The 23773-nt window shown below is 41.7% G+C and overlaps 1 protein-coding gene across 1 annotated transcript in view; it reads right to left on the bottom strand.

Moving 5' to 3' along the window:
* The window catches only part of plxna3 (plexin A3), a 137153-nt gene that overhangs the window by 35476 nt on the left and 77904 nt on the right, over window positions 1-23773 (bottom strand). The window contains exons 7-12 of the mRNA XM_026154649.2: window positions 20771-20911; window positions 14177-14277; window positions 9071-9194; window positions 8709-8865; window positions 8201-8300; window positions 7971-8085 (exon numbers count right to left, since the gene is read on the bottom strand). Of these exons, the coding sequence (XP_026010434.1) occupies window positions 7971-8085; window positions 8201-8300; window positions 8709-8865; window positions 9071-9194; window positions 14177-14277; window positions 20771-20911 (738 nt within the window). The remainder of the gene's footprint in view (window positions 1-7970; window positions 8086-8200; window positions 8301-8708; window positions 8866-9070; window positions 9195-14176; window positions 14278-20770; window positions 20912-23773) is intronic.

Below are 23773 nucleotides of genomic sequence, written 5' to 3'. Positions count from 1 at the left end.
AATTTCTAATAAAATTAAACCCTGCATCATCCACAAGGATTCAACAAAATATGAAAGGAGAAAATAATCTATGTATTTGTTCCCAGGTTTTTGTGTTATTGTGGAGTTCTAGTTTACATTTAGATTTTATTGTTATTCCCCTTCTGGTTTTAGTGTCATCAGTGTTTCCCTGACTTCGCCTCTGTCCTGTCTTAATCCGGTCTTTAAGTCTGACGTCATTCGCCGTTTCCAGGTCCAAACTGCGCTTCAGGTCCCAAAGTCAAACTAACACTGCAGCATCACTGAGAGTCACAAACTATCTAAATTCTGCATCCATCCATCCATCTTCATCCGCTTTATCCGGGACCGGGTCGCGGGGGCAGCAGCCTAAGCAAAGAGGCCCAGACCTCCCTCTCCCCAGCCACCTCCTCCAGCTTATCCGGGGGAATACCAAGGCGTTCCCAGGCCAGCCGAGAGATATAATCTCTCCAGCGTGTCCTGGGTCTGCCCCGGGGCCTCCTCCCGGTGGGACATGCCTGGAACACCTCACCCAGGAGGCGCCCAGGGAGCATCCTTGTCAGATGCCCGAACCACCTCAGCTGGCTCCTTTCGATGTGGAGCAGCAGCGGCTCTACTCTGAGCCCCTCCCGGATGGCCGAACTTCTCACCCTATCTCTAAGGGAGAGGCCAGCCACCCTTCGGAGGAAACTCATTTCTGCCGCTTGTATCTGCGATCTCGTTCTTTCGGTCACTACCCACAGCTCGTGGCCATAGGTGAGGGTAGGGACGTAGATCGACCGGTAAATTGAGAGCTTCGCTTTTACACTCAGCTCTCTCTTCACCACGACGGACCGGTGCAGCGTCCGCATTACTGCAGCTGCAGCCCCAATCCGTCTGTCGATCTCCGGCTCCCTTCTCCCATCACTCGCGAACAAGACCCCGAGATACTTGAACTCCTGCACTTGGGGCAGGAATCTAAATCCTATCTAAATTCTTTCATCATTAATAAAATGATCAGTGTTGCTGCTTTACCAGGTGTAACAATCAAGTAGCTTGCTAACCTAAATATGATATAGCATGTTCTGACTTAAAAATTCAAACGCACAGCTTTGCTATCACTTCCAACATAACTAAAGACAGAAAACTAAACATTAAAGCATTAAAACATGTTAAAAACACAACAGCTTTAACCTCCTAAGACCTGAACTCTTCCACGGCATGCATTTTTAATTTCTCTTTGATATTTGGGCTGATTGGGACCTGATTAATGTAAAAACAAAGAATTACCAGATTTTTTTTTTTTTACCTAATTTTTGTTTCTAAGAAAAATGAGAGCCATAAATGAGGACATTCTTTTAAAATTTCGATAAAACAGTAGCAATATAATGTCCTCGTAAGTGGATATCAGGCCCTTGTAGAGCAAAATTGAGTATTTTGGTCTAAATAACCCAAAATGTGATGTCCACATATGTGGACGCCAGGTCCTAGGAGGTTAATAAACGCAGAGTCGTTTGCATCTGGAAGCAGAGTTCATACGTCATCACTTAACAACAGGATAATTTAATCATTTCTCGTCACCTTCTGTCTTTGTTCTCTGATCCTACAAATATTTATTTTATCTTCTCGTGTCTGAATTTCCTCATTTCTGATCGTCTGCCCCACCTTAGTCATCTCCACCTGTGTCTCATTGTGTTACAAGTTCTCTGGTTAACAGTATTGTTCTTCTCCTTTCATCACTCTTCTCTTCACCATCCACAGAACAATCCATTACAGTTCTATAATTCATATTTTAGTAATTAGCCAGAAAACGTTTTGCCCCGGAGAAACATGCATATATTTATTAGCAAAAAGGTGTTTTTCACTTAAAGCTGATAACTAAGCTGCTGTAACATTTACATGAGAAGCTGTTCCTCATTTAATAAGAGGAATAAAGTAAAATCAGGAAGAAACAGCAACAGAATGCAAAAACAATTTACTTACAGTCTGAAATATGAAATTGTTAATTAAAAGTCGTGTTGTCAGGTGAGTTCTGTGAAAAACAGATAAGTAGTTGTGTGGTTCAGCTGTGCACTTTCTTTATTCTCCTCTTTCTGCTGACAATCCTAAATTCTCAGCTGCGGATGAAGAACATCAGAGCTGCTTCTCTTCGTCCTTTTCCCTCCCTCGCTCCGTCTTCCTCTCACACAGATGAAAAAGAGACCTTTACTCTGCGAGACACTTTAACCTGCTTGAATAAAGGTTAAATAAAGAATAATGAAATTTCAGCCTCCTCCTCCTTTTTCCTCTATTGCTCTTTTCTCCTCACGACTCCCTCATTTCCCCCCTCCCTCTCTCTCTTAGTTTGCCTAATTGCCTGGTAATTAACATTAATTGCCAGGATTGGACGTTTTCATGTCAATTAAGTGGCTATTCATCTTCTATTAACCAATTAGCCAATCAGAGGTTGTTTCTGTCACCCGGTAATGACACCGAGCACCAATCACGTCAACGAGACGCCCAAACAACTCGATCCCGGCTCGCTATCCTCTCCACTAACGAGATAACAAGCAGACTGAGAGCAGCTCGGCTCGTTAGCGACACGAGTGATCTGTTACTCAGTGGCAGGTGGAAACTGACTGCTGGATCCACATTACACAGCAAACTAACTGCTCTGTCTGCTGAAACACTCCACTCTTTACTTCCCTCTTTGTTTATTTAGCGCTTACTTGTGTGCAGCTTGAAACAATCATACCTTTTGATGTGACGGGTTTTTAACGGCGACATATTCTGCTCTCTTCCAGCTCCAGATTTTTATTCTGGGACACTGAAGTAGCTTTGTTCAAAAACAATCTTTCTTTTCTTCTTCTGGCTCTTTGCACAGCCTTAAACAGGCCATCCATCCATCGCCTCTTATCTAGGCCTGCGTCTTGGTGGCAGCAGTCTAAGCAGAAACAGTCACATATCCCCTTTTCTGGCCACCTTCACCAGCTCTTCCGAGGATACTCCGAGCTGTTCCCGAGCCAGCTGAGAACAATAATCACTCCAGCATGTTCTGGGTCTGCCCTCCTCCCAGTTTGACATGCACTAAGCACCTTACCTACGAGATGTGGCATCACATGCCAGAAACACCTTTGCCAGAGGATAAAGGACTTGCCCAGTGTCCCACAACTACTCCTGTATCCAATCGTCAGTTTGATCTCTTTCTTAAAAAAAGGACCACCACAGTCTGCTAATCCAACGGCATTGTCTCTGACTTTTAAGGAGGTCACTGTCATTACTGAAGCCATGACAGAGTGTGTGCCCTTCTCCTATGTGCTTATTTTCTTACTACTGCCTACTACTGATTAGACAACTTCTGGTCCCAGTACTTGCTCAGCGCTGCCTTTTCTTACTCTGTCTCACAGAAAAATCCCACCTTCTACCACTGGCAGCACTAATCTCAGAAAACACACATTCATTTCCTCATCTTTAGCTGTTAACATCTGGTCATCTCATAAAAATAAACCAGTGGTCCTTCACATCTTCTGTGTCCAAACTATTATCAACGATGAGATCTCCCTGAAGCAGTGTTTCCTAACCTTTTGGAGCTACGGCACATTAGAAAAATCACACGGCACACCACCAAACAAAAATCCCACAAAAAGCATATTGATAATCAGATGTAGCAGAATTGGCTCACTTTGTCCACAGTTTACCATGTTTGCTTTCTTCTGACCAGTACTCATGCCAGGGCTTTCATCTGGGTCGGGATTTTCTCCAGGACCAGGTCAGACTGACTATTTTTTCTTTTCAAATATTTATCTATTGCCATTATGCGCTGTGTTGTCAGATGACTATGTAATTTGTTCGTTTTCTGATTTACTGGAGGTTAGCAACCAATTTAACTGGAGCAGGAAGTTGTACTGCCCTCTAGTGGAAGAGAATGTAACTCTGCAAGTTACTCACGCAGTCGCTCAGACCAGCGGTTGATGATAAAAAACGATAAAAACCATAAATTTCGCACCCGAGCGTCAACTCTTGCGGCCTGGTACCAAACGACTTCGGTCCGTGGCCCGGGGGTGGGGACCGCTGCTTAGATTACCAATCAGGTGAAAGCAGATAATCTTCCACGGCACACCTGAACAGCGTGCCGTGGCACAGTGGTTGGGAAACCTAAAGCATATCCCTGCTTTATGTTGCTTCTGCACACGTATAATGTGTAAAATAAACTTCCTGTTATATTTAACAAGACCTTAAACTATGGAGTTGTTGATGTTACGACTAAGTTGTGTTTCTTTGAAGCAGGTGTCTGACTCATGCAGATGACACTGTGACTGTAGAGAAAATCCAAATATGTTGTTGGTTTTTGTTTTTAAATCAAAAACATTCTTCGTTTAATTTCACGCGTTGACTAATTGGGTCAAATCCCTTTAACTGATATCTGCAGCAGTTTTTGTTTTCTGAGATACTTTTTCTTTGAACTGTTTTGTCCAGTTTCTGCAAGTTCATTATTTTGTGAACACGTCTTGTGTTTCTTCTGGCTCAATAAAAATGTGTTCTTAAAAAAAGCTGAGAAAACAAGACGATAGAGAAAGCATGCAGTATGAACGTTGTGCTGCTTCCTGGTTTTGTTGACTTTTCCACATGCCTCACATGCTTGAAAAACTTCAGCACTTAGATCAGAAAATGGAGAAATATCCGAGTTTAAACAACATTTGGGCTTAGCTCGTCTGACTGAAAACACCTCTCAGGAGCCGACTCTTAAATCCCATCAGTCACAGAGTCCTTGAATGCATCAGCAAGGACAGACTTAAACATGGTGTGTGTGTGTATGTGTGTGTGTGCGCTTCCACCCTTCACTGTTGACCTGAAGCTTTACTGTTGTTTACTGAACCATGTAATGACAGAGGGAGCAGCTCTGACCTCCATCACTGCTCCATCCTGTAGAAGAAACTGTCTGATTTAGACACACTGTCAGCTAACAGGTCTCTATAAATACCCAGTACACCGAACTATAAATTAATGAAGAAATGGCTGAAGACTAATAGATACTAGAGGAATATATCTATTAACATTTGAAGATGACTAGGTGTGAGAAAACCTCTTTTTTGGTTCACTGAAAGAACAGATGGGAAATCCAGAGGTGTTGTGTTATTTGTTTAAGCAATGAAGCTCAACAAAAATCCACCAGCTCGTGTGAGTTTGAGCTATAACTCATTTTGAAGGTTATGGAGTCATCCGTCCTACAGCGGCAGGTTTACAAGCGTCAGTCAACTATAACCGACCAAATGATCTAATATTAGACCGACTTCATGAATCGATCATCTGTCCTTCAAGCCTGTCTGACCAGCTTCATCAGCCGCTACATGCCCCTCCCATCCCGCTACTCTCCATCAGTGCATGTTTCTCTGATTCTCCTTTCTTCGTAGCTCAAAAGATTAAAACAACTCAAGTCTAATTAACTGTTACTGTTTCAGCTGATCAAAAAAGGCCTTTCATCTTTAGCCTACTTAACCAATAAGTAGCTTACTTTAGTTTTTTTTAAATTATTTTAATGTGCAGACTAAACGAGGAAAAGGACTAACAGCACCTTTTAAACTCTTGGCAACTTTGCGAGATCAAATTGTTATCAAGATTTTCTTGCCTGACACAAAATATAAAGGTGGATTGTGTTTTTCCTGCTATTTAGTGATAATTTGTTCAGCTAAATGGACACACTTTTTTTTAAAGAAAAGGCACCCAGTCTAATTAACCAATTTTCTATGAAAAAATGAGGCAGATCCTCGTTCCAGTGAACTCTGGCAGCACTGCACCTCTGGCAAAATCCGTCAGAGAGCCAAGAATTAGAGCCGTCACAGACGACGAGCTCTGAAAGACAGAGTGGGAAAGTGTCAGAGAAAATGAGTCAGAGAGAAGAGTCTGACAGCAGCGAGCGAGAGTCCGCGACTCAGACAAGAAACACTATTGTGGGTTTCATGTGTTTCGTGTTTCACGTCTAGCAGAGAGAAGACTTCAGTGAGGATAACGTTCTTCCTCTAAAAGAAAAAAAGACACCTGCCGTGAGGGTGGCCAGCATGAAACAACGACTTCCACTGGGATGGTTTTATTTTTACTGTTAATTAAGGTCACAAAATGGTCACAATTAATCATTGCTGTTGTGCTATTAACCTCCTCACATCCACCCGGTCACCGGTGCACACCTGAGAGCTAGGCAAGTGGAAATATCTCACTAATTACCTTTATTTAGGTCCAGTGTCTTCAAATGCAATGATGGAGCCAGAGGCTAACGAGAAAACAGGAACCCGAGATTTGAGGTCCAGTTGAAGAAGAACAGATCCTGTTATGAAGGATGTGTTTTTTTTGGTTATCTTGGTTGTGATACATTTGTTTGCAGTTTGGCCTTGGCTCACCATGGGCGGCAGGTTCAAATCCTGCTTTTTTCCCCATCTCTTGATCAATGAAACGTATATTAACTTTGACAAGTGGTTCTTGTGGTTCCTTGGGACTTGGGGGAGATGGACGTCTTCCATGTTGTGTCTTGGCCTCGTGAATTAAAGGCAAATGGGTCAATCAAAAAAACAAAAACCAACACATGGCCTGAAACTCTACACAGTGAGAGTTAGGCACAGAAATTGAGTGGTTAGAGTTCGAGTTAACCATTAGGATCACCATAAGATAAAGGGAACGTCCATTTGAAGCAGCAGAGGTTATGCTTATAGAGGACTTATAGCTCTGCAATAGTCCACACTGTAAGTATGTCGTAACTGGAAACCCATCTGAAACCTTACACCGCACATTATTCCATACTCTAAACCTCAAGTGCACCTACTACTGTATATATATTGTACTGACCCAGCCCACTTCTATGTGCACTTCTAATCGAACAGTAAAGTCATCCTGAAGAGCAAAAACTGCCACTGCCAACATGTTTTTGAAAAATCTCAGAACAGTCCTGCACTGGAGTAACTGGTGGCAATCGTGTCGGCTACTAGCATAAACATGAAGTCTTACATAAGGTTAACACAAAAGTATAAATAAAGTTTTAGAGGTTTGGGATGGAAAATTCTAGAAATTTGCCTATTACTCAAACTCCAGGCCTCGAGGGCCGGTGTCCTGCAGGTTTTAGATCTCACCCTGGGTCAACACAGCTGAATCAAATGATTAGTTCATCACCAGCTTCTGGAGAACTTCAAGACATGTTGAGGAGGTCATTCAGCCATTTAAATCAGCTGTGTTGGATCAAGGACACATCTAAAACCTGCAGGACACCGGCCCTCGAGGCCTGGAGTCCGACGCCTGTATGATGTGTTCAATTATGAACAGGTTGGAAAAGAGGTCTCGTCTTACACATCGATAAGCATCTTTGATGACTTTTGAGACAACGGCCTCACTTCCTCCTACAGAGAAGCCATACTGACAGCAGAACTGAAGTTTGAGTTTGTTGTGACTTGCTCATAGTTATATGTTGTTTTGTGTCTTCTTACAGTTGTTTTATGTCTCTTTGTATTCATGCCAGATTGTTTGTAGGGCTTTCGCGCTTCATTGTATTTAATTTGTGTCTCTTTATGACGGCTTTCCATCTGTTCATAGCCATTCAGAAGCAGGTTTTTATTTATTTGCTGTTGCTTGTCTTTGTACATTGTTGTAGATTATTTATGTTCATTTTATTTAATTTTCAACATGTAAACGACTCAGGCCAACCATCCAATCTCCTTGTGATTGTTCAGATCTGGGCACAGTAGGCTTGTGTCATTGATCCTTGTCTTGGTATTTAGCACACAAAAAGGTCTTTAGAAACCTGGACCTTTTCTGTTCTAATAATCACAGTAATATTACGTCTACTTATCATCCTCTCTGCCTTATGTTAGTGTCGAAACATGCCAGGCAGCTATGTGAAGCATTGTGGGGACCCAAAGATGTTCCTTCACCTTCCTTCGGGGGACATAAAGTCCCATATGGTGAATCACATTTTTGTGTGAGCGCTTGGTTATAAGTCCAGTTAAGTGATGAAAACAGGTCTGTGTGTGTGTTACCTCCATGTTGCTGACTCGTCCCTCCTGGAAGGAGCAGTCCTGCAGGTTGTTGGTGCAGATGTGACGATATTTACACCAATGACACGGAAACTCACTGCTGACACAGGAAGTGCACCTGAGAGAGGAAAGAGAGAAAAGTTCTGAGTGGTCGAGCACAACCAGCAAGAATTTATGAGTTCATTACCGAAGAGACACATGAGATAATTAGGTTAGAGGTGTTTAAGGCTTACGAGTTGAGCACAGAGCAGTTGTAGTAGATGAGGTTTGTGGTGATGAACTGGTGTCCAGTCTCTGTGGAGCGAAGGCTGAGCTGCACCACTCGTTTCGCTCCTGAAATTAACAGCATAATAACATCCTTCTTAATACTTAGTTCATAGTGATCAATATAATGGCGCGTTACACTGAAGCTGACATGATTACAAAACATTAGAATCGCACATTAAATGTGATAACCGAGAAAAACGAGAAGGCAAAAGAAACAAGTTCAGAATAAGCGGGTGTGAGTATACTTGTTTTTCTGCTGTTTGGGGACTTGCATTAGCACAATCTCAGAATCAAAAGGCAAACTACTGAATTTTAGGGTTAGGCTGATGTTAGATTAAGGTAAGGTTAAGAGAAAAGTAGGGTTAGGTTAAAGTGAGGGTCAAGTTAAAGGTCAAATTTCCAGAACACGACAGGACAGTAAGGAAAGGTGATGTCCTCTGAATTCACTGAAGCATGAATTTGTGTGTTTCTTACCAAAGGAGTGTGTCTGTGCTGGAAGGTCCCTCAGTGATGGTGACATACACATCACCTGACCTTTGGCCCGCACCTCTCCGGGGGCATTACTCAGGTCCTCAAACACACAGGTAACCCCACCAGACAGCGCAGGGACGTTCTGCACCTGAATGGTTAACTGGACACCAACAGACACTCGATCACTAAAAGTAAAGTTCTTATTTACACTTCAGAAAGGTTTCTATTCACAGCTGTTGCATGAACAGGAGTTCAAACAGCTGGACTAAAGAATAAATCCACTGACTTTCAGGGAAAATCAGCAGATTGTAATGGGAATTCTGACAGAGAGTATTTTATGTAATTAAGAAAATAATGGTTCATACCTGCATTGCCGGGGAGGTGACTGACATGCTGCTCGGGGAAACAGAGATGTTGACGCACTGGTCCAGTTGTGTGTTAAAGTGCTGAGGCTCCTCCCACTTGTCACATGCTTCCTGTCTGGAACACCTGCAGGAGAGTGAAAAGTAACCAAGGGATTAACATTGACGGAAGAAGCCACTTGGACGAGTGATGAAACGCAAATCAGCTTTTTGAGGTTAACATCTACTAAACATGTACATTATTTAGTGCTGTTGACTGACACAAGCGTATCTCTGAACCTCAGACTGGACCTTACAGCGGTTCGCTTTTTTGCAGCTTTCCATCAGCAATCATCTTCAGATCTTAATTCTTTAAATATACTTTCTTCTCATTCGCCCTTTCAGATCAAGTCCAGTTTGCAAATGTGTGTTTCTGAGGATCATGTAAATCATTTTGATTGTGCTAACTTATTGTCTGTCAGTTACTTTATAAAATTCACATTAGTAGCTCATAACTTCCTTTATTAAATTATCCATCCATCCATTTTCTTCCGCTTTATCTGGGGTCGGGTCGTCGCGGGGGCAGCAGCCGAAGCAGAGAAGCCCAGACCTCCCTCTCCCCAGCGACCTCCTCCAGCTTATCCGGGGGAACCCTAAGGCGTTCCCAGGCCAGCTGAGAGATATAATCTCTCCAGCGTGTCCTGGGTCTGCCCCGGGGCCTCCTCCCGGAGGGACATGACCAGAAAACAGCGCCCAGGAAGCATCCTTGTCAGATGCCCAAACCACCTCAGCTGGCTCCTTTCGATGTGGAGCAGCAGCGGCTCTACTCTGAGCCCCTCCCAGATGGCTGAACTTCTCACCCTATCTCTAAGGGAGAGGCCAGCCACCCTTCGGAGGAAACCCATTTCCGCCGCTTGTATCCGCGATCTCGTTCTTTCGGTCACTACCCACAGCTCGTGACCATAGTTGAAGGTAGGGACGTAGATCAACCGGTAAATTGAGAGCTTCGCTTTTACACTCAGCTCTCTCTTCACCACAACAGACAGCGTCCGCATCACTGCAGCAGCTGCACCAATCCGTCTGTCGATCTCCGGCTCCCTTCTCCCATCACTCGTGAACAAGACCCCGAGATACTTAAACTCCTCCACTTGGGGCAGGGTCTCGTCCCTGACCCGGAGTGGGCACTCCACCCTTTTCCGGCTGAGAACCATGGCCACAGATTTGGAGGTGCTGATTCTCATTCCCGCTGCTTCACACTCGGCTGCCAACCATTCCAAGGCAAGCTGGAGGCCCTCACCTGATGAAGGCAACAGGACCACAGAACCACAACAGAACGAGTCCGACTTATTGCCGGCTATGCGGACCAAGCTCTTGCAACGGTTGTATAAGGACCGAATGGCCCGTAGCAATGGGCCAAACACCCCGTACTCCCGGAGCACTCCCCACAGGACCCCTGAGGGACACGGTCGAATGCCTTCTCCAAGTCCACAAAACACATGTAGACTGGTTGGGCAAACTCCCATGCGCCCTCGAGTATCCTGGAGAGGATAAAGAGCTGGTCCAGTGTTCCACGACCAGGATGAAAACCGCATTGTTCCTCCTGTATCAGAGGTTCGACTAGCGGACGAACTCTCTTCTCCAGCACCCTGGCATAGACTTTCCCAGGGAGGCTGAGGAGTGTGATCCCCCTGTAGTTGGAACACACCCTCCGGCCCCTTTCTTAAAGATGGGGACCACCACCCCGGTCTGCCAGTCCAGGGGTACTTTATTAAATTGACTACTTAAATTAAATTAAATGAAATGAAATACTTTATTAAATTAATTAATCTTTAATCTTTTAGCACTTTAACATCTTTTGTGTGTAAATGTGATGTAATTTATAAATAAAACTTCATGATTCTAAAAACATTTTACTTTGTCTTTAAACGCACAATTTTAAAACTTGTTTAAATTTCATGCAATGATTATTTACTTTAACTCTTCTAATTTTTTTATATCACATTTTTAGATATAAACTTTCTTTTATATCCAACTTCTTTATGACATTTATTTTTATTTTTATTTCTCTTTGTTGTTAATTTATTATTATTACATTTAGTTCACTCTCTATATTTTTAAAAGGGTTGTGACTATTAACCTAAAATCAGGTGACAGAGGAATACACTGGTGGACAACAGGATCTGTCAAACTAAAAAACATCTTTTCTATTTGTTGAATTTCACTAATAAAATTAAAGTGAGTGGTGAGTGACACTGGTGTCGTGGGATTTCAGGTGGAGTTGGAGCAGGAAACAGTCGGAGGTGAAGCTTGGTGTCTGCAGAGAGCAGCAGCTCCAACATATGCAGCGCCACACAGCATAGACAGCAGCCTGCAGTAATGATCTGTTTACTTCTAATTAACAACAGATGGACAGAATGAGTGAGGGAGCGTGAGGAGGAGAGGAGATGAAAAGCAGAGAGGACCACAAAGATTGTACATTTACAGTTAAAATCATCCGTTTGATGAACTGAATAAGTCACAGTTTGCTTTTCTGCCAGACATCACTCTTTAAAGTAGTGGAGCCTGTACCTGGCCTTGGAGGCAAAACTCGGGGTAAAAAAGGTTCAAAAAGGAGACTTCCCATTGAGCTAGCTTATTAAAGTTGCTCAGATATTTTTTTTATCCACTCAGACCTTCTCTTGTCTGAACAGTCAGAGATTTTAGAAAGAAACTTAAAACTATAAAAGTGAGGGCGACATGTCTTCATGTCACACTGGGAGATGGGTTTACGCACAAAGATGTCCTGCTGCAACATATCTAGAAGCTTCAGCATAAAAACAAGCTGTGTTTTGTTCTCTGTAGTTCACTGCCAGTCAGAGGCTTTTACTTTGAAGGGGGAGCTAACTGATGACAATCCAAAGAGGAACTTCCTCCACCTGCTTGGATGCTGAACATCAAACATCGTGATGAGGGAGACTGTGTGAACCATTTATAGAAGTATTAATGACGCCTCATGGGAGCGTGCGCACGCACACACACACACACACACACACACACACACACACACACACACACACACACACACACACACTTTCTCTGTATTCTTATGTATTGCAGAGGAAGTGGTTACTGTAGTTGATTCACTGCCATTTGCTTTAACTTAATCAGTTACCAAAAAAAATCAATTAATAGTTTCAATTCTTTTAGAGCAAATAGAACAAAACAGCATAAAATGTTTGCGGACGCTGGCGTCACAAAAGAAAAAAAACTGCTGCTTTTGAGTTTGGATGCAAAATTAATGTTTGAAGGTTTTTGGACCCAAAGAAATTGAGATATTCCAAGGATTTTGTAGAGCAAATAATTTTAAAAATAGCATTTTTTTTTCTTTTGCTTGCTTTAATAAAATAACTTAAAATGTCTAAAGAGTCAAGATCTTCATTTGACCTCATCAGCCACAACATTAAAACCTGTGCTGGTCTCATTAATGGCACTGAAAATAATTTCCTACCATTCAAAAGACTGACTTCACAGACATCTGAAGGTGTCCTGTGGTATCAGACACTAAGATCTTACATGCTTTGAGTCCTGGAAGTAGCAAAAGCATCTCTGTGGATTGTTTTTACACCACATCTCATAGATGTTTTGGCTAAGACCACCTAAAACTCTGCCATGTTCACCAAATAATTTCTGAGATATCTGTAGAGTGGTGGGTGCATCATGTCACTTAGATACTACTAAATATATTACTAAATACAGCTGCTGAAGATTGGGGAGATCACACCATAAGATAAAAGCAAAAACAGTTATTGACTTGAAAAGTGAAAAGTACAATGCAAACGTTTTTCAGACCAAAACCCAGTTTGCACCGGTTTGGTGTGTTAGTAAATCTGACCCTTAGTGCTAAACAAGAGATTAAAACAATTACTTAAAGTTCATTCACAAAAACTAAAGCACCAACGTCTTTGATTGTCTGTACCATCGTATCAGCCACTTAGGCCTTTAAAAATGATCTAACATACAGTGAAGAGCTCTATTTTTGTGACTTACAGTCGTGGATGAGGTCTAGCACTGGCCTTCAGCTGTTTGTGTTGGTCACCTGTCTGTCAGTTATCCAGGTGAATGAGTGGAAAAAACATAAACTCTACACAAAGTCCTAAACTGTATTTTGTACCAGGCTCTAAATGTGCTTGTTAATGCTGTTGCAGCGGGACTAAACGCAGATTGACTCACTTTTGGAGACAGCCTCATGCAGCCACTTCAAGTTTTCGACACTTTGGCATTAGCTTAATTTCTCAGTTGGCCCTTGGGTCATACATGTCGAAAACACATCTACATGGATGCCAGGAAGCAATGTTTCATAGCATAACATTAAACTGAGCATCACATTCCTCTGCTGTCTTCACTTTTCACAACAATGAACATCTCATAGATTGCCAACTTTAGTTGGCAAAAGTTGGGAGGAAAAAAATTAAAACAGAAAGATCTCCAACATCTGCTGCAACCAGATGCTGGGGTGGGTGTAAAAGAGGAAAGCAGGAGACGGAGCACACACCTGGCTGTGCACAGAATCTCAAAGAAACTGTGATTCATGAGACCGGACCATCGGCTGTAGCCGCTTTAGGCCGTAGGCACGGGGTCATGACGGCTACTCAAGAGACCGTTCTGCAGGTATGCAACTCCAGATGCAGCAAGCTGTGAAGCATTGTATGTTCCGACACCTTTCATCAGACCAAGCACTAAACGGTTCACATTACAGTAACGTAATGAGCTTTCAGCCACCGTGACCTTGTCAATGGTTCACTGGTTCTCTTTCTTTGGACCTCTTTTGTAGGTACTAACTACTGCACTCCACGGACTGCGTTAAAGGCCTGCCATCTAAGCATCACAATTTAACCCTCGGCAAAGTAGCTCTGATCCTCACACAGCCATTTTTTCTGCATCCAACACACCAATTTCAAGAACTGATTGTTCACTTCCTGCATTATTTAAGTCTCACCCCTTCATAGGTGCTTGGAAGGAGACAATCAATGCTATTTACTTCTCTCAGTGCTTTTACCAGTGCACAGACTGTTACTGGGTGCATTTTAAAATGAGAGACGAAGCTGTTATTTTGTTTTAGCAGAAGAAGAGCAGGAGCAGTTCGTTCCTTACTTGTTGAAGAGGACACACCATCCACAGTGAGGGTCTCCTGATCCCAGACAGTCTGAGCAGCTGCTGTACTGCTCACAGCTCTCCACCGGCAGTCTGCTCACCTGAAACAAACATTCACACCAGACATGTGACCAAGTCCACCAGCAGTCGTGTTTAAAGCAGAAACATGGGCAGGTACCTGAGAATGAAAACTGGGTTGGTATTTGATATGAATTTGCTAAACTGTTCGATTAAGGCAGGTTTGCACTCGAGTATTTTTGATTTCAGCGTCAGAAAATGTTTCTGAACCTTCTGCTGACTGTTTGTTACTGACGTCAATGTGTAAAAACCGATTTGATATTGATTTAGGTGATTGTATGACTGCAACATGAGACATTACTGAAACTGTTCCTACATCACACATTTGTGTGTGTGAGTGTGTGAGTGAGTGTGACGGGTATTATCTCATTGTGGTTTAGTGGGTTTCTGCTAATATTAACAGCCAGAGAAAGCAGCACACTCTCTTGACTTTGTGAACTCTCTGTGTGTGAGCGTGTATTTATATCTTTGTGGGGACCAAAAATTGGACTTTACTGTACTTTACTGGACATTTTGAGGCAAGCCAAGTGTGGACTCATTGTTGGCAAATGTGGGACATTATTATGAATCTGGGGAAAAATTTGTGGCAGTTTTTTGAGAGAAGGAAGCTTTTTGAAAAATGGGCATACATGGATGTAAATTTATTATATCTGAAGACTATAAGGACATTTTTGCAGAATGGGGACACTACTACAAAAAGTGTGAACAATTCAAAAAGTGAAGAGACTTTCTTTTAAAGTGGGGACCTTTTTCAAGTTCTTATCTTAAATATGTAACGAGGGACAATTAGGTCATCACGCTGTTCTTAGAAGTTGCTTCCTTGTCTTTAGATTAGATTTCTGTTAAGTGGGGACGTTTTCTGAAGGTGGGTTTTTTTTTGTTCATGTGTTTTTGAGGCTTGAATGTTCAACAATTTTATTTCCTGTGTGATTTGGTCTCAAACTGTATATCAGGTTTTTAGGCAGCTGAAAAAAAATTGGCTAAATTTTCTTTTTCCTAGAAAAACTTTTTTTTCCCCAAAAAAACATTTGGTTAGATCACCAGTGATGCCTTGAATCACTTAATGCCTCTGAAAGCACATGAAACACAAGTGAACATAACTGAGCTGCTCGCCATCTCAGTTTAAGATGGAAAACAATGGATGTTTGAGAAAGTGAAGACAGAGACGGTCAGTTCGGGTCCTCACAAAGACGTAAATACAAGCATGTGTGTGTCGTATCTTTTACCCAGAAGCCATTGCAGCAGGGAGACAGTAAACACAGTGATAACTCTGTTGGTCTCATTCAGACGTTCACACATGAATACATTCATTGTCTCGCACAGACGGTCCTGTCTCCTCTCTGACCCCATTATCAGGTTGCTCTTAAAGAGACGCTGCTGTTTCCGTCGGACTTCATCTAAAAGCTGCTGACGCCGTGGTTCCCATTCTCATACAGCCCCGTGCACATTGTTTATTCACTGATATGTGGAGTTCAAATCATGCTGACGCAAATGAAATCCAACTGATGAGAAGAAACTCCCGGAACACTTATTTTTATCCTTATTTTACGTGTTCACAAGCAGCATATGAACCTGTAATAAACTAGTTATATGCTATAATGCAACGTTGAACTTGGTAAATGGTAAAGTAAACAAGTTGTGGGTCACAAGACATCGGTTTTCCAACAGGTCAGCCAAAGTCAAATCCATTTAAGGTTTCAGTGGTAGAGAGTTCTTTGTTTCCTTTGTCTGTTGAAGGACCCGGCGCTAAACCTCCACTGGAAATCTGCTGATTTAAAAGTTAAGCAAGTCTTCCAGACTGACAGTCGCAAGAATGTCAGATTATTAAATTCAGAACTGTGAACACTTTGTTTGGTATCATCACAGGAATCTGAACAAACAGCACTCAGTGGTCACAAACAGTGACGCTAGAAGTACTGGATATGCTGACCCAGAGTACCTCATGTGTAACTTTCAAGCTCCTGTGGGGTCATTTATTATCACCGCCCCATATTTATATGTATAGTTATAGTAAGTGTCTCACAGTATGAATACATCTACTTTTTAAAAAGAAGAAAAACCAAACAGCAATGGGTCGATTGGTGAGGCAAGAGCAACAGACAAATGTGAGGAGGACATTTATGTCATTCTCATGTTCTACTTCTAACTGTTGTTGTTTCTGTTTTTACTGGGACTTTTTTTGGGCATCTTGAGTGTCTTGCCCAAAGGCACTTGGACCGGAACACCACCCACCTAACTGGTGGAGAACCCCAGTAATGTGTTGCAGTAAACAAAGAAAAACAGCTTTAAGGCAGACACTCAGTGCCTAAAGTGACAATTAAAGCACAGCACAGTTGTCAGAGATGAGTTGGGTTTGAATGAAAATGATAAAAAATGACATTAAGCCCACCACCAGCCTACCTGCTCAGGAGTGGCAGTTGGACTGTGAAAATGCAAACTTCAAACAGAGTAAAAGGTTTTACTTTGAAATGTGTTGATTAAAAACAAGAAGATTTTGTGAGGTTATGGCAAGCCAAGGCATGAGATCATGGATTATCATGAATCATGCAAAGCTACTCTAGGAGACATCAAGAATAAAAATGTGCTGGAAATGAGCAGACTAGGTCCTGTTCAAGTAAACCTCATTTTCATGATATGATCAAAACAGGAAAAAGCTCATGAAAGATACTCATGTCCATGGAAACACAGTCGCTGAGAGTGTGTGTGCGTGTGTGTGTGTTTTCTTATTTTATTTAATCAAAAAGAATAAAGTCAGGAGTTTTGCTGGGAATCTGCTGATTTAACTCTTACAAAGATCTTTAATTCAGAGATGAATTTCTTTCCAAAAAAACATCCTCTGGAAAACTGCATTTCTCCGTATCACTGAACATAAGGTGGGATGTATGCAGGATGGTTGCTGTAAGAATGCTAATAACACCAGCAATTCATCTTCCTCTAGATGTGTTTACTCGTGTTTATGTTTATTTAATTCTCGGCACAGCGGCTAAACTGAATCGTGATTAAAACACGGAGCTGAAAACACTGCAGGATCTCAGTCAACACTTTTTTTTTGCTAATGAAATAAGGATTGAAGTGTTTTTAGGTCATGCGAGTGTCTGTTTGGGAATCCTGTCTGCTGTCTGTGAATGCAGCAGCTGCTGCAGGTGTGGCACTGACAGAAACAATCAGTTTGATCGCAAACTGGTCGAGTCTGTCTGCTCGTATGGCAGCCAGCCTGCAGTTCTGATTGGCTGCTGAAAGCTCATGTAAATGTGTGCGAGTGTTTATGTAACACTGCAGTGAAACAGTGTCAGGCAGAGAACGAGCCGAGGACTGCGCCTGTGTCTCTGAATACTAATCAAATACAACTGCACATCTGACCTGTTTGTACTTCAAGTGTTTACACTTCAGGACACTTGGAATGTATACAGGACCTTAAATTATTCTATTCACATACAAAGTCCAGAATAATCACTCTCCATCATCTCTTAAAGACCCCGTAGTATCAAATTATTCCAGTAGGGCAGTTTGCTCTCAGGCTGCGGGCGTACTTGTGGTTCCCAGGATATCTAAAAGTAGAATGGGAGGCAGAGCCTTCGGCCTTCAGGTCTCTCCTCTGTGGAACCAGCTTGGATTCAGCAGTCAGACTGCCTCTCTACTGATTCTAGATCAGTCTTTTAACTTTCTATCTTGATAAAGCATTTAGTTATGATTGGATCAGGTGAGTCTGATCTCATACTCCTATAGGCCGAGGCTGCTGAGGGACCTCACATGATGAACTGAGCATTTCTCCTTTTCCAGACAATCCGCATTTTAAGTCTGACGTCATTAGCTGCTTCCAGGTCCAAACTCCGCTTGAGTAGTTTGGGCCCGGAAGCAGGGTTCATACGTCATCACTTAACAACCAGATAACACAGCAGACTGTAGCCAATCTGGTGTGTTTCAAGCACCAGTATAAATGGAAACAGGACTGTGGTGATGTCACACGTTTTTCTTTTCACTGATTCTTTTTAAAGTTCTGATGATTTGTATGTTGAGGTTCATTCTTTACTCCTTTATTCTTTCCTGATCCAAAGCGGTCTGCACGTTTTTCCCGTGTGCGCTCTCGCTGACTTCCTCCCACAGACCAAAGACGCACATGTCAGATTGCCCGGAGTCTAAACTCAGTCGTCTGTCTCTCTGTTGAACCATGCAACAAACTGGGGTTGTATCCCGCCACTGACTTATGACCCTGAATCCGGTAAGTGGAAGAGGATGGATGGGCATTTCATGGTCCATGCTTTGGGAATCATGGACTAGATAAATAATCAATTTGTTGTTTGGCTGTTTATCACCAGATTATTCTTTCATCAAAAAACATCATGTCAGAAATCCCTTTTAAGAACCAGCTTATTTAACAGTGATGTTTGTCTTTGATATCTTTATTTATTGAAAACTGCTCATTTACAGTATCGACTGCTCTGTCACAGAAATTATTCATCTTTGCATTTAAAAATGTACTGATTCTGAACATATCAGCAACTTAACAAATGTGTCTCTGTAAAAAACACATTTTTAATGGAAATCAGCTTATTGAATTGTTTCCTATAACTTTTCTGTTTCTCTTAATCAAAATATATTAAATCAGACCCTGATTGAATTTTTTTAAAATAAATTTTTACTTCACTGATGTAGAACTTCCAGAGTTTTTTTCCAGAGTTTTTTAGATGTACGTCTTTAAATGCCTTGACTGAAGTGATTATTTCATATTGTATTAGGTATTGTGTGAAAAACGTCTCTTTGACTCCAGAGCTACATCATTTAATATTTGTCTGTGTTCATCATGATGGAGAGGAGCTCAGGTCCTGCAGGAGCTGGGACGTTCTGACAGTCGTTTACTGACATCACAGCTCGAAAATGGACAAAGATGAACATTTGTGTGTGTGTGTGTGTGTGTGTGTGTGTGTGTGTGTGTGTGTGTGTGTGTGTGTGTCTCCCCTCAGCTGCACAGGAACTAACAGTTGTTGAACTCGTCTCTGCTTCCTCTCAGTGGTACAATGAGAGTTTTAACATGGGACACACACACACACACCCTCAGAAACACAGTGTGTGTGGTGGCGCCAGCTGAGCGATATTCATATTCTCAGCTTCCTGTCTGCAGATGTTAAAACAACACAATTCATATTTCTCTTTCTGGCAACCCCACAAACACACACACACACAGACACACACACACACACACACAGACACACACACACGTAACCTCCCCTGTAAATGACTGCAGCTCCTCTGATAAACTGACCTGCTGTGTATTTTTTGGGCTCATTTTCTTATCAAAAAGACAGAAATGTGCAGAATCTTTCCTTTTTTACATCAGCTGCTGGAAGCCCTAATGCGGAACTTCCATTGGGAATGTGCTGATATAATGCTCATAAGGCTTTCTTCTCTGCAGGACTTTGTTCTCTGCAACTTTTGAAAAACCTACGCTAGAAGTTGCATTACAAGAAATTTAAGCCAAATAGTCCGTTGGAAATCTGCCCACTTAATCCTCATGAGTTCTGTGCAGAACTTTCCCTGCTTTTCATTAGCTGCTGGAAAGCTTCCATTAGGAATCTGCTGATTTTACACTCAGAAGCTTTCTTCTATATAGAACATGTTTCCCCCCCAATTAATGACTGGAACCCTTATTGACGAACTAAAAACCAACTCATGGGTCTTTATTGTGTACAGACCTTTTCTTTCTTTTCATTGGCTACTGAAAACCTCGATGCAGAACTTCCATTGAAAATCTGATGATTGAACATGAAACAAAACGGCTTCTTCTGTAGAGCATTTTATTTTTTATATTTATCAGAACTTCCTCTGGAAATCTGCTGATTTAGTTCCATTTACACAGATTTGCTTTTCCTCATCTCATCTATATCAAGCTTTTCTTTGTTTTCATGACTGATTAGAAGACAACTAAATGATTAAAAGTCTTAATGCAGTTGGAAATGTTCTGATCTAGCTTGTTATTTTCATTTTCTTTAGGTTATTCAGTAATTCTATTATACAAGGATACATTTCTCTGGGTGAGTAAAAGTTCACTAAAATCATTTACTGGAAATCTTCACAGTTCTGTCCAGCAGAACTTCCATTACAGATCTGTTAATTTAACCCTCAGACGTCGTTCTTCTGTGCAGGATTTTATTTTTCTGAATCAGGGAGAATCTAAGTCAGGACTTTTTGATTTCCTTATCTGTTAAAATGCAGGTCAGTTATAAATCTGCTGATCAAATTCTTTCGAGCACAAATATTCTTAGATTAACCCATAAAAATGTGATGCAGGGCGAAAACATTAATCATGTCAGAGCGTCACAACGAAATCTCTGTATAAACATTTAATATGAAATGTTCACGGTGACCCAAACAAGCCGATCTGGTGCGTCACCATCACGCCAGCTTTGTGTTTTTTGGGCTGTAAAATTCAAAGAAGAAATAAAAGGGACAAACGAACGGAGAAGAGTCTCGTGACCGTTTCTCTGACTGATCGTGTAAGGGCTCAGCAGGTGTATTTACCTGTCTGTCACTGAGCAGGTAGATGTACTGATGGTCAGGACTGAACACCATGTCTCTCAGGATCGGCTTGCCCTCCACCACAGTCACTGTCTCATACAGCAAAGCGTTCTCGGCCGGCGGTGGGATCCCATCCACGCGGATCTGAAACGAACACAAAAGGAATGACGATCATTAAAAAAACCTACCTGTAAAAACAATAAGAAACGCTAACAAACTGGAAAATCACTCAGAAACAGAAACTTTTATTTTCAATTTTCAAAGAAAATTATGTCAAAACCTCCGTTGGAATCTCCTCCAATAACACAGAGATTTTTATTATGCAGAAAATTTATTTTTCTTTATCTAGTGAAAAACCAGAGCCTCCATTTGAAATACGCTAATTTAACTTTTAATTAGGTCTTCCATACAAAGATGATTTTCTTCATTTAAAAAAGTCAGACTCGCTTTGAAAATCCGCCAGTTTAACACCCACAAGTCTTTCTATTGAAAATCCAACAATGAATCTAATGATTTACCTTCTTTGCTATTTTGTAGCAGAGATACAGTTTTTTAACAAGAACAATGAAGTCAGAACTTCCACTGAAAATCTGAGTTAACTCTTAATTACAGAATTAAAGTGGAGATGCTTTTAAATCCAAAACAACATCAATTACAAACCAAATTTAATCATTTTTTCCTTTAAAGAAATATTATTTCTATAATTTATTGGAAAATCTACAATCTAAAGCTAAACTTCAACTAGAAATTTGCAGTTTCATCAGTTCCAAATATTTTCCATATACCGAACGCGTGAAATAAAAATCTGTCTTTTTATTTTTTTATATTTTTCCTTTTGTTTAGAACTTCAACTGGAAATTCACAGATTCAAATGCAACAAGAATTTTTTCATTGGGCTTCATGCTCTGGTGACTTTGAATATCCACAGAAATCTGCCCGGCAACTGTGAGGGTGGCTCACACTTAATGCAAAGTGTTGAACTGTTTCATAGCACCATGTAAAAAAAAAAGCTGCCATTTCACAGATATAAAAGCGAATAATGGGATTAGATTTCACTGAATAGAGATGATGATGATGATGATGAAGATGAAGATGATGGTGATGATGATGGTGAGCATGTAAAGTTAAATACAGCAGAGGGCTGATGAGGAGACAAACACACTGCTCGAAAATGTGGAGCGACTAAAATAAGATTCCCCAAATCTCCCCAAACCTTCCCGCCTCCCTCCCTCTGTCTGACCCAGAAAAACACCACAGAGGAAGAGGAGGAAGAGGGGGGTAAAAGTGGGAGAGGGGAAAGAGAGAGGGGGAGGAAACGGGGATAAAAAAAGGAGAAAATGAGAAGGGGGAAAAAATTATATGAGAGAAAAAGAGAAGGAAAGAAAATGGAAAATTACAAAAGCGACAATTAAAATCACAGAACAGACGAGAAATAAGATCTGAGGGGAGTTCAAGGTAAGGAAAGGAAGTGAGGAGAAAGAAAGGGAAATAAAACAGGAACGAACGAAGGAAGGGAACAAGTGAAGAAAAACACAAAAATATAGAGAAAAGAAAAGGAATGAAAACAGGAGGGAAGTAAGTGGAAAGATTCAAGGAAATGAATGAGGAGGCAGGGACAAAAGTTAAATAAAGAGTAAACCACACAAAAAAGGAAGACATAAGGATTTAAGGGTGCAAAGGTAGGGAATAAAGAAGGAAAGAAGAAAGATAGCAACAAAAACGATGAAGAAACCAGAGCGTGTGATGAAGGACAAATGTGTGTGTGCTTCTCTTAGTGTGTTAATTAGCTGTCTGCTCGTTAAGAGGCCGAGCTTAATTAGAGCTGACGAGCTGCACACACACACACAGGCAGCAGGTCTGACTCACAACCAAATACACACTTGCACAATCCTGTTTTACAGAAACACACCGATTTTCTCTCTCTCACACACACACACACACACACACACACACACACACACACACACACACACACACACTCATAGCAGAGTGAGGGAGGAGACGTTAAAGTAGGACACTGCAGCAGACAGAGACCTAACACAAATTTCTCTCTCACGCACGCACGCACGCACACACACACACACACACACACACACACACACACACACACACACACACACACACACACACACACACACACACGTGCTGTAAAATAGAATTTAAAGGTGTAATCTATAGAAAAATGAATTGACACATTCCACACAAACACCGACCTGTTTCAGAAAAATCTTTGAATTTCATTTTCTCAGGTGAGTTTTTACCAGAAAACAAGAAACTAACAAAAAACAGCAAATTCCAAAATGGGACTTTTGTGGCTGTGCTCGCCGTAGGAATCAGAGGTGGTGGTGGAGCTGGTCTCTGGGGATGTGGCCACCAGTTTGGTTTCCACCAGTTTCCAGTCTCGTGCCAAGAAAGGCGAACATGATCCTGAATCTTTCAGCCTTTTCCACAAAACACATCAAAAGTCAAATTTTTGCCTTATTTTCCGAAACAGCCTTTTTCTTAGCTGGAGCAAACATGACATCGACCAATGAAAAACGTCAACGAGCAGCAATCGTAAATCTGAGAGACTGAAAATTAAGATGAGGAAGAAAAGAAGTAAACAGGAGAAGATGAAAGAGAAACAGAGAAAGAGGAGAAGAAGACGTGACGGGGGAGTGACAGAGCGACAGAGGAAGTGACCTTTGACTCGTGACTCCCGGCTGGATTCAAACCGTCAACACCTGCTTTGTTCTGAGCACAGCCCGAGGTCGCGATCTCACCCACACAGCCTCGCTCTGACCTTTGACCTCTCGCCCAGAGACACAATCCGTCTGTCGTATTGTGTTGCCCCGGGGTGTGCTTCGGCGATGAGCATTACTCACGTTGTGGGGACTCGACAGAAAAAGTGCCATTAAGATAAATCGTTAACTTTCACTGTGAAGTTTGTGGATTGAGCAAGTCTCGGGAAACGAATGTGTGTGTTTGTGTGTGTGTGTGTGTGTGTGCGCGCTGACAGACGCACTC

This window comes from Astatotilapia calliptera, chromosome 20, assembly GCF_964374335.1.
Source record: "Astatotilapia calliptera chromosome 20, fAstCal68.1, whole genome shotgun sequence".
In the NCBI taxonomy this organism is placed as follows: Eukaryota; Metazoa; Chordata; class Actinopteri; order Cichliformes; family Cichlidae; genus Astatotilapia; species Astatotilapia calliptera.
This window is presented reverse-complemented; position numbering and strand designations above follow the sequence as displayed.